We start from the raw sequence: 12,501 nt of genomic DNA, 5'->3' as shown, positions 1-12,501 counted from the left end.
GCGCTATCCGGCACTCACTGCCGAAGTCCCTCCTCTTCCTCCCCCAGGCAGCCGGCGTCGGTCTTCGCGGCACCTCCACAGAGGCGCCGGCTTCTCCCAGCTCCAGCACACTGAATACTCCCTCCGGAGCTCAGCTGTGCCTCTGCACGGACCCCCAGCGGATTGCAGGTCAGTAGCGGAGCGCCACCAGGGAGAGGGATCCGAAGCATCCATGCTGCAGGCTTCCCACCAGAGACAGGAAACCACACTGAACCTTTTTATTCTGCAGGTTTCCTGTCTCGGGGGGCAGATCCTCCTCTCTCTGGTGGTGCTGTCATGGGCGATAGGAAAAACTTGGTTTCAATTCCCCTCATCAGCAGGGTATGTCCTACACAGTCTGACACTATCATCACTGATTGGTTAGTGCCAGTATGGCGGGATGTGTCCTACTGACATGGGGAAACTGCACAATGCAGAGTTCTAAGAAATATTTTAAAGATCAAGTATTTTTTAAAACAGACATGACTCAAGGCTGACAGGTCCTCTTTAAATGCAAGTTACATATATAGTAATAATGTTAGACTCTGGGGTGATTTTACCCTCATTGAACAATCATTGAACAATCTTTTTTATCCTTTGGCAAAAATTACATTGGTGGGTCAGGGCAAGGGTAACCTTTACATAGTACCACATCAATATTTAATTTATTAAGAACATAGTTCATAGTTTCCTTGTCTCAATTTCATGTTAAATTATTAATTGTTTTTTTTTTTTTACTAGGACCATTAGAAAAGATCTTTGGCAAGGACACAATAGAATATGTATTAAATTTGTGCAGAGGACAATTTGATTTCATTGTTCGGATACCTGATAGCCTCAAGATACGTATCTTATCATTCCTTGATACACAAGACATTAAGCAGCTGTCAGAAACATGCAAAACATTCCACAAGGTAAGCTTGTAAGATGTTACATAGGTAATTGGTAGAAAAAAGACCTAAGTCTATAAGGTTCAACTGTTTAATCCTTACAAACCCAAGTTGATAAAGGGGAAGACAAAAACCCACTGCAAAATGCAAATACCCAATTCACCATAAAGTGTGTCCCACACTAGCAATTTGACAGATCCCTGGATCAACATTCTACACTCCTTAACTTTGAAACTCCAATAACCAATAAGGACATGCTGTAAGATTATGCAAATCAAGTAAGTAACAGATATCGCTAACATCTGCAGATGATCACATTTTCAAGTACCTAGCTCCAATATCTGGCATGTATGGGGCATAAAAATTAGATTTGAAGGGAAAAATGTTTAGCCACGTGAAACCTCAAAAAATAGATGAACTTGTGTGGGATGATTGTGTGATACCTCCTGTTAGTTGGCATGACAGTTATCAATTCTTGTCGCAAACTGAGAGGGACAGAATGCTTGAATTGAGAGACCTTGGTTTATTACTCCAGTAGATCGCTGCATTCCTAGGCTGAGATCCCAGTACTGTTCAACATTGTGTGTCTGGTGGTTGGGAGAACAATGAACTGGAATGACAGCAAAAGGTACACATAGGCGAACTTCTGCATGTACAGATCATCTGATTAGAAAAATGGCACCATGTGATCCATTTCTGTACTGCAAGAGAAATGGGATATCTCAAGCCTAGGGTGGCAAAAAGTTTCTACATAAACCATCAGATGGTGTTTGCACAAGCTACAAGCTTGACGTCAAGCTACAGGTGTTCCCTTGGACTCACGCCACCGCTCTTATATGCTATCATGTGCACAGCAAGACTGCAATGGAGGCAATAATAGAGGTCAGTCCTCTACAGCAATGAGTCCTACTTTCGTCTAAGATGCAGTGATAACCAGAGACGGGTCTGGGGACCACATGGGCAGTGCCATGAGGAGGCTTTACAAAGAAATATCATACCGGTCCCACTCCTGGGATTATGGTGTGGGCTGGCATAAGGTATGATACCCAGACCCCTCTAGTCTTTATTTCAGGTACAATAACAGCTCAGTGTTGCATTGATTTGGTTGTGGAACCAGTAGTACGTTCATTGCTCCAAAGTGTCCCAGGAGCCTTTTTTTTTAAACAGGACAATGCTAAGCCACACATTGCTTTTGCTACTGTGAGGAGCCTATGTGGCTTAAACATGCTAGCATCGAGTATCGCAATACTTTTTTATGGTATTGAAATCGAATAAAAAATTTGGTATCGCAACAACTCTAGTCTGATCACGTGATCGCAGTAATCAGAGCTGCCGGCAGTAAACTTTCTACCTCCTCTCATGTAAGGTCCCTGCGTGCGTCACTCCCTCCCTCCCTCTGCGCGTTCTCAGGAGCTGAATGTAAAATTATGGTACCCAGGTTGCTTGTCCGCAGGCTCCAACACACCTTCTTTTCAGCCAATCTGGTGCCGACTCCAACGATCACACCTCCTTTTCAAGCGGTACGTCATAGCGGAAGTGACGAGATACATAATGTAGCAGGCTGGTTTTTAATCTGTAAGGAAACAGATGGGCGCACCATAGGGTAATTCTGTGGGTGTATAGTGGTATACAGAGAGAATTGGTAAGGCTCACTTTGTATGGTTGTGCAGATGTAGGCACAACACTATTAAAGGTATTTTCAAACAAGCCTGGACGTCTGGATATGGCGGTCTGCAGCCTCGGGACCACGAGGGATCTTCAAAAGGAGAAGCCTGGAGCCCCCAAGAAGATAGTAGTGCAAGAAAACAAAACACGTCCCACGGCGCGAATTACCGTCAGCCAGTCACCAGGGTCAAGAAGGAATCTTTTATTGCAGCGATACAACGCGTTTCGGGGAATCGGGGATCTCTCCTTCACCCAGACCTCCATTCACATGTCTCCTAATCACTCCAGTTCTGAGGTTAGTCCGAAACCTATAGAGATGCTCGACCTGACGTCCCAGGCAGGTCAGAGCACCTCTTCTTCTTCTTCTTTTTTATCCGTTCCCACGGTACTTACACCAACTACGATATACCCGATAATGAAAAGCCCAAATACGGTAACAATTACAAACTTTTTTCACCCTCTGGGGAAAAGATCAGTGAAAAGAAAAAACTAAGAAGAGGATGCAGGGGAGGCAAAAGTAAAAAGAAAATTCTAAAAATAAAAAAAGAGAAACCAGACTATGAAATCAAAATTTTCAATTTGTCTTCCTATTTATTAAATGTGGAGGAAACATCACTTTTAGCAAGAGGCCTCTCATTTTGCCCAACATCAAGCATAAAGGGTTTTGATCTCTTTTTAGACTTACACAATTTTGTCATAAAACTAACACTAAAAAGACATTTTAGCCTGTTGGATAGTCTAAACAAACCTAGCATTGAACATATTAGTGAGACTTCATCTACTCCGGTAATAACAACACAATATGTCTCCACGAGTCTGAAACCCCCTTCAACTTTTTATCCGACCCATCATAAGGGGAATTTTATAGACACTTTTTACCATCTAGTGATGGACGATTTTCGATCCATCCATCAGAAACCCATTTTGAACCACAATCTCAATCCCAAAGAATCCAAGGCAGTAAAAAGCCTATATGAAAATACCTCAATAGTTATCCGTAATGCCGACAAGGGTGGAGGCGTGGTCATCCAAAATAGAGATGACTACGTTAAAGAAGATCTCCACATTTTGTCGGATACTGAATACTATCTTCCTCTAGACAAAGATCCGTCTGGGGAACATAGGGTCGCATTGAGGACCTTGATTGACTCAGCAAAACATATACTGAGTAAAAAAGAACAAGAATACATTCTCAAAACAGATTCAGTAATGGCACTTTTTTACCATCTACCCAAAATTCATAAGGATGTTCAGAATCCTCCGGGCCGCCCCATCATCTCTGGGATATCCTCTTTGACCTGCAATCTGTCCCATTATGTGGACATCTTGCTACAGAAATATGTCATCCAATTACCTTCCTATTTGAAAGATTCCACTTCTTTAACCGCCTCCGGACCGCCTAACGCAGATGTGCGGTCCGGAGGCGGCAGCGCTGCGCAGAGTCACGCATATACGCGTCATCTCGCGAGACGCGAGATGACGCGCTTTGCCGGTCCGCGCATGCGCAGTTCGGGCCGGAATTTCGTCAAGGGGGGTCGCGTCATCAGCTTGCCAGCCAATGATCGCGGCTGGCAAGCTGATGATTTAAAAAAAAAACAATCAGAAGCCACATAGCAGATCATATTAGTAAATATGATCTGTAATATGACTGCCCTGCTCCTCTGCTGGTCCTTTTCGTCAGTTGGATCCAGCAGAGGAGCAGGCTTCACAGTGAGTAGCACCAACAGTACACACTTAGCCCCAGATCACCCCCTGCACCCCAATTAACCCTTTGATCACCCCTTTGATCGCCCCTGTCAATCACTAGTGAAAGGAAAAAAGTGATCAGTGCAAACTGTCACATTTTTTTTTCACTGGTATTGACCGTTAGGTTTTAGTATAGTTTAGGCCCCTTGTATAGGTAGTTTAGGGATCGGTTAGCGCCCAGCCCACCGCACCGCAGTCACTGATTCGCTGATTAGCGTATCGCTAATCAGCATTTGCACTTTTATAGTATCTGGAAGTGATCAAAACTGATCACGGTCAGATCTATAATAGTATTAGTGTCACTTTAGTTCGCCCTCCACCCAAAACGCAGTGTTTGCCCGATCAGGCCTGATCGGTCGCCCACACGTGCGTTCGCCCACACCCGCCCCACCGCAGTGACAAAAACAAATTTTTTTTTGATCACTGCACATTCACTTTACACGCGCTGCGGCGATAAAAAAATCTATTTTGATATTTTTTATCAACCGCAGCGGCCTCCGGTACTTCGCTAGCCTCCCCTTTGTAAGACAGGCTTGCTTTTTTTTCTTGGGTAGTCTCAGGGAATACCCCTAAATTTAGTTGCCCAAATGTCAAACAGGGGGTATTCTTCTGAAGAGGCCTACAGGCTTCTGACCCAGTCGGATGAGGAATGGGAACCCTCATCTGATGAATCTAGAATACGAACCTGTAGAAAGCAGTGGCTCTCTGACCCAAAGTTCGGACGAGGAGGCTGAGGTCCCTGATAGCACCAGGCGTACCCGGCCCTGTGTCGCTAGACCACAGGTTGCGCAGGATCCGCTTCAAGAGCAGCAGAGTGGGGCTGGCGCTGTCGGATTACGTGGTGAGGCATACACCAGCAGCGCAGCCCTCCCTGGACCTAGTACCAGCACTGCCGTACAACCTGGTGAAGTGGCGAGCACCAGAAGGGCAGTTGAAGCTGGCACGAGCAGTAGTGACCCCGTCGCAGCCACCGCAAAGACAGGCCCGTAGAGCCCCTAGAATCCCAGAGGTGCTGGCAAACCCTGATTGGCAGTCCCCAACTTCAGCCGCACCTGTAGTTCCCCCTTTCACTGCCCAGTCTGGAGTTCGGGTTGAGACAGCTCAGATCGGTTCGGCCCTGGGATTTTTTGAGCTGTTCTTGACTGCGGAGCTCTTAGACATAGTCGTGGCCGAAACAAACAGGTATGCCACACAATTTATAACCGCCAACCCGGGAAGCTTTTATGCCCAGCCTTTCCGGTGGAAACCAGTCCAAGTTTCCGAAATTAAAACTTTTCTGGGCCTTCTCCTCAACATGGGTCTAACTAAAAAGCATGAATTGCGGTCATATTGGTCCACAAACCCAATTCATCACATGCCCATGTTCTCTGCTGCTATGTCCAGGGCACGTTTTGAGGCCATCCTGCGTTTCCTGCACTTTAGCGACAACACCGCCTCCCGTCCCAGAGGCCACCCTGCTTTTGACCGGCTCCACAAAATTCGGCCCCTCATAGACCATTTCAACCTGAAATTTGCAGATTTGTATACCCCAGAGCAAAACATCTGCGTAGACGAGTCCCTAATACATTTTACCGGGCGCCTTGGCTTCAAACAATACATCCCAAGCAAGCGCGCCCGGTATGGGGTCAAATTGTATAAGCTCTGTGAAAGGCCACAGGCTATACCCACAAATTTCGGATCTATGAGGGAAAAGATCAGACCCTGGAGCCGGTCGGTTGCCCTGACTACCTGGGGAGCAGTGGGAAGACAGTTTGGGACTTGGTGTCACCCTTATTCGGCAAGGGGTACCATCTTTATGTGGACAATTTCTACACAAGTGTGGCCCTCTTTAGGCATTTGTTTCTAGAACGGATTGGCGCCTGTGAAATGGAGAGACAAGCGTGACGTTTACATGCTCTCCTCCATTCACGCAGACACGACAATACAAATTGAGCGAGCAACCAGTGTCATTGAAAAGCCCCTCTCAGTCCACGACTATAACCTTCACATGGGAGGGGTGGACTTCAATGACCAGATGTTGTCTCCGTATTTAGTTTCCCGCAGAACCAGACGCTGGTATAAGAAGGTGTCTGTATATTTAATTCAATTGGCTCTGTATAATAGTTTTGTTCTCTATAGTAAGGCTGGGAGAACTGGATCCTTCCTCAAATTTCAGGAAGAGATCATCGAGAACCTCCTGTACCCAGGAGGTTCCGTGGCCCCATCCACCAGTGTAGTTAGCCGTCTACACAAGCGACATTTCCCCAATGTCATTCCTGGTACCTCAACCCAACCGTCACCCCGAAAAAGATGTTGTGTCTGTAGCAGGAGTGGAATAAGGCGTGACACCCGCTATTACTGTCCTGACCACCCTGCCTTATGCTTTGGAGAGTGTTTCCGGAAGTACCACACACAGGTACACCTAGCATAGGGATCACATCTCACCAGGACAGGCACACAGGGCTATTAGAGCCCATTCACTCACAGCTGCTGCAAACGTCTCCTTTCACCTGGGACAAAGTGCATAACGCACTTCGCCACATCTTTGGGCGATTTGCGCTTTGCACATTGACCCATGGGGAAGGAGAGGTTTGTTCTATAAAGGTAAAAAAAAAACACCAGTAAGCAAAAAGGTTAATGTTTAGTTCAAAAAGTTAAAGTTTATATATTCTGTTCCAAAGTTAATAAAATTATTGCGTTGCGGCCTGGTTTTTTCTTTTTTTATACCTTCCAGGTGGACCAACCGATCGACTAGCTGCAGCACTGATGTGCATTCTGACAGAAGCATTGCGCTGCTGTCAGATTACACGCAAGTCGGTGTATGCGGCACTGCAAGACGAGATTTCTACTCTGCAGTAAAAGATACGTTTGCCAAGGCATACGAGCTGAGGAGGAGGCGGCGTTCCTATGCTTTGGCAAACACTTTGTATATAAAAAAAAAAATCAAAAAAATCCCGGCAATGATTTATTCATCCACATCGATTGATGTGAATGGAGAAATCTGGTTTGCCAGGGCATACGAGCTAAGTGGGTATGGATGTTGGGCGGAGCTCCTATGTCCTGGCAGACGCCTTTCCCCTCCTTTTTTTTTTTTGGGCAGCGATTTTTTCATCCACATTGATCGATGCGAATGAAGAAATCTGTGCCGTTCATTTTTTTCTTTCAGCCCAGAGGCTGAACGGAAAAAAAAAATCTCATTACCTGTATGCTCAATATAAGGAGAATAGCAGAAACTCCTAATGCTGGCCATACATGTAATGATTGCGGAGACCCTCAAATGCCAGGGCAGTACAAACACCCCACAACTGACCCCATTTTGGAAAGAAGACACCCGAAGGTATTCGCTGAGGGGCATATTGAGTCCATGAAAGATTTAAATTTTTGTCCTAAGTTAGCGGAAAGTGAGACTTTGTGAGAAAAAACTAAAAAAAAAATATTTCCGCTAACTTATGCCCAAAAAATAAATTTCTATGAACTTGCCAGGCCCCTCATTGAATACCTTGGGGTGTCTTCTTTCCAAAGTGGGGTCACATGTGGGGTATTTATACTGCCCTGGCTTTTTAGGGGCCCTAAAGCGTGAGAAGAAGTCTGGGATCCAAATGTCAAAAAATGCCCTCCTAAAAGGAATTTGGGCACCTTTGCGCATCTAGGCTGCAAAAAAGTGTCACACATGTGGTATCGCCGTACTCAGGAGAAGCTGGGGAATGGATATTTATGCTGGGTGAGATAAATATCTTGGTCAAATGCCAACTTTGTATAAAAAAAATGGGAAAAGTTGTCTTTTGCAAAGATATTTCTCTCACCCAGCATGGGTATATGTAAAATGACACCCCAAAACACATTCCCCAACTTCTCCTGAGTACGGCGATACCAGATGTGTGACACTTTTTTGCAGCCTAGGTGGGCAAAGCGACCCACATTCCAAAGTGCACCTTTCGGATTTCGCAGGGCATTTTTTACACATTTTGATTGCAAAGTACTTCTCACACATATGGGCCCCTAAATTGCCAGGGCAGTATAACTACCCCACAAGTGACCCCATTTTGGAAAGAAGACACCCCAAGGTATTCCGTGAGGGGCACGGCGAGTTCCTAGAATTTTTTATTTTTTGTCGCAAGTTAGTGGAATATGAGACTTTGTAAGGAAAAAAGAAAAAAAAAATCATCATTTTCCGCTAACTTGTGACAAAAAATAAAAAGTTCTATGAACTCACTATGCCCATCAGCGAATACCTTAGGGTGTCTACTTTCCGAAATGGGGTCATTTGTGGGGGTTTTCTACTGTTTGGGCATTGTAGAACCTCAGGAAACATGACAGGTGCTCAGAAAGTCAGAGCTGCTTCAAAAAGCGGAAATTCACATTTTTGTACCACAGTTTGTAAACGCTATAACTTTTACCCAAACCATTATTTTTTTGCCCAAACATTTTTTTTTAATCAAAGACATGTAGAACAATAAATTTAGCGAAAAATTTATGTATGGATGTCGTTTTTTTTGCAAAATTTTACAGCTAAAAGTGAAAAATGTCATTTTTTGGCAAAAAAAAAACGTTACATTTCGATTAATAACAAAAAAGTAAAAATGTCAGCAGCAATGAAATACCACCAAATGAATTATATAGGTCTATTAGTGAGAAGAAAAGGAGGTAAAATTCATTTGGGTGGTAAGTTGCATGACCGAGCGATAAACGGTGAAAGTAGTGTAGTGCAGAAGTGTAAAAAGTGGCTTGGTCATTAAGGGGGTTTCAGCTAGCGGGGTTGAAGTGGTTAATAACTACACTTAAAGGAATCACATGGAAGGATACATATTCGTGGATAGCCCTTGATGTTGCGGCGCTATATTCAAATATCAATCATGAATTGGGAATAAAATGTGTTGATTCTTTTCTTGGTAAAGATTCTTCTGTACCTGTTGATCAGAAGTCGTTCATACTGAAATCTATTCAATTTATCCTGACACACAATACATTTTCTTTTGGTGAACAATTATATTTCCAGTGCAAAGGTACCGCAATGGGTACGCGTTTCGCGCCCAGCTTTGCGAACCTTTTCATGGGAGCATTTGAAGATCAATATATTCATAAGTCCACCCAGTGGTCGGATAATATTGTGTTATATCGTCGTTATATAGACGACTTGTTCTTCATATGGGATGGAGATTCTGATTCTATTAAAGGGCTTCTGTCAGCCCACTAAACCCTTTTTTTTTTTTTTTCCGTTAATATTAATCCCTACACTGCAAGCTCCCTGTACATATGCTAAATATTCATTTTTGTTCAGTAGATATTGTTAAAAATCAAGTTTTATCATATGTAAATTACCTTGCTACCAGCAAGTAGGGCGGCTACTTGCTGGTAGCAGCCGCATCCTCCTCTCATCATGACGCCCCCTCCGCCGTTTGATTGACAGGGCCAGGGATCGGGTTCGTTCTCTGCTGGCCCTGTTCGAATTCAAAATATCGTGCCTGCGCCGTACCTTTCTTTAATCGGTGCAGGCGCACTGAGAGGCGGCCTCTCTCCCGGCCGCTCCATCCTCAATGCGCCTGCACCGGGTGTAGATGTGACGTCATCGGCGCAGGCGCATTGAGGATGGAGCAGCCGGGAGAGAGGCCGTCTCTCAGTGCGCCTGCGCCGATGACGTCACATCCACACCCGGCGCAGGCACATTGAGGATGGAGCGGCCAGGAGAGAGGCCGCCTCTCAGTGCGCCTGCACCGATTAAAGAAAGGTACGGCGCAGGCGCGATATTTTGAATTCGAACAGGGCCAGCAGAGAACGAACCCGTTCCCTGGCCCTGTCAATCAAACGGCGGAGGGGGCGTCATGATGAGAGGAGGATGCGGCTGCTACCAGCAAGTAGCCGCCCTACTTGCTGGTAGCAAGGTAATTTACATATGATAAAACTTGATTTTTAACAATATCTACTGAACGAAAATTAATATTTAGCATATGTACAGGGAGCTTGCAGTGTAGGGATTAATATTAACGGGGGGGAAAAAAAGGGTTTAGTGGGCTGACAGAAGCCCTTTAAGGATTTCATTCAATATCTGAATTCCTCTGATTGGGGTATCACTCTATCTGGGACGCATGATTGTTCAAGAATTGAATTCTTGGATTTAGAAATGAATGCTAATGGTGACAAAATTGTAACACGCACGTTTTTCAAAAAGGTTGACTACAATAGTTACCTTGAGTATTCTAGCCTCCATTTTAAGAAATGGAAGACAAATATCCCCTTTAGTCAATTTAAGAGACTAAGGAGGAATTGTTCGCTAACTAGGGATTTTATCTCACAAAGTGAGATTATTCGCAAAAGGTTTCAGAAACAAGGCAACCTCATGGAGTTATTGAGGCGGCTTATAATCGAGCCAAGGCTCTTACACAAGAAAATTGCCTATTAGTTAGCCAGAAAGACCAGGCAAAGGACAAACAGCAAAATAATAAATGGGGTGCCAATTTTATCACTATCTATAGTAGCAATCATAAGGATGTGAGGAATATTCTTTCTAAATATTGGCATATTATCAAAAAAGATCCATATATAGGCAAATCCTTACCAAGCCACCCGCCTCTAACTTTCAGGAGAGCAAAAACCCTAAAAAATCGGTTAGCACCCAGCAAGCTACGTGAATCCCATCACAAAGTAGCTGGGCCAAATACCAGTTCATTTATACCATCTAGACCAGTGGGTAGCATTAAATGCAGACAACCAAAATGTCTATGTTGCCTCTCTATACGAAATTCTACTTATTTTCGTAATAACACCACTGGGGAAATTTTTTTATATTAAGCAATCAATGGACTGTGGGTCAAATAATGTGATCTACATGCTTGAATGCCAATGTGGATTACAGTACGTGGGTCGCACCACACAGACATTACGTAACAGGTTGAATAAGCATCGTTCAAACACTAAGAAGAAATTTATGCAGCACAGTGTATCAAGACATATTACGGACAAACATCAGGGTCTCTTTTCAAGCATTTCCGTTATACCCATAGAGAAAATTCATGCCGACACCCGGAACATTACACAAACAATTAAAAGACGTGAAATGTTCTGGATTTATAAACTTAATAGCCTGAGTCCTCAGGGTTTAAATGAGGCATTTGAAATTAATTTATAAATTTAACCATTGATGATATTAGTTCATTAATGGAAAATATGAGAAATTGATTCTTCTTTTCTCTATTAGATTTAGACCCCAATTATACAACTGTTGTCTTGAACCTTCCTTTTTATAAATCAATAGGTCCAATTGTAAGCTGCACCACTAATATGGCAGACTTTGGTAATCATCAGGGACTTTGGGATGGTGGGGGCATGTGTGTATTTCTATCAACTGCACGCATGCGCCCACTTATATCCCTCAGATTCTGCACTGCTAACAGCCATTTATCATGTGGTTGGATCACACAGTGCTCCAATTCACTTATATATTTTTATTTTCTTTCTACCAGAAGGAATGTTTTATCCAGTATTTTAAATGAGTGGCCAAAAGTATTTAATTCTATTTTAAAGGTGTGCACACAGTGCACTTTTATATAGTTGTTTTATATACTATGTATTATTTATGTATAAGATCATGTATCTTTTCATATATATATATATATATATATATATATATATATATATATATATATATATTTATTTAACAATTTTAACATTCACCAAAAAAATCTTTTTAAGGTTACATCATGCCACTTTCTCATATATGTATTTGTAATACCTTTTTTTCTCTCAGGAATCCAATCATTGTATTTGTAGGGTACCATTACATGTATATGATCCTTCTATTATATGATCCCCTTTTTTTCACTATACACTTGTATACTGCTCTTGCATTTTGTAAGTGTCCTTGCTGTATTGTAGCAGTCTTCAGGTGAGAGCGTCCTCTGTCACATAGTAGCTGCCCTCACGAGATCTTACTTTCATCATGCGATGTCAGGCCGAAAAACGCAAGTCAGACGGCCCTATTATCATTGAAGCGTCCCTGTAACTAGGTAACAACCCTCACGTGACCGGAATCTGTTCATGTGATGCGGGTCACGTGACGTCAAGTCGAATGACGTGAGCCAGCTTCTTCACAGAGGACGGCCTCCTTACCACTGAAGCATCCCTGTAACTAGGTAACGGTCCTCACGTGACCAGGATCCGCTCATGTGACACAGGTCCTGTACTCCTAATAGGATCACATCATCAGTTT

At 43.5% G+C, this 12,501-nt stretch overlaps 1 protein-coding gene across 1 annotated transcript in view; it reads left to right on the top strand.

The window, feature by feature from the left end:
* LOC122933373 (F-box only protein 36-like) overlaps positions 1-12,501 on the top strand; it is a 64,797-nt gene that overhangs the window by 33,395 nt on the left and 18,901 nt on the right. The window contains exon 3 of the mRNA XM_044288334.1: positions 760-932. Coding sequence (XP_044144269.1) covers positions 760-932 — 173 coding nt within the window. The remainder of the gene's footprint in view (positions 1-759; positions 933-12,501) is intronic.

The sequence above is a fragment of the Bufo gargarizans genome, chromosome 3 (genome assembly GCF_014858855.1).
Source record: "Bufo gargarizans isolate SCDJY-AF-19 chromosome 3, ASM1485885v1, whole genome shotgun sequence".
Lineage (NCBI taxonomy): Eukaryota > Metazoa > Chordata > Amphibia > Anura > Bufonidae > Bufo > Bufo gargarizans.
The sequence above is the reverse complement of the archived record's forward strand: the minus strand, read 5'-3'. Positions and strand labels throughout refer to the sequence as shown.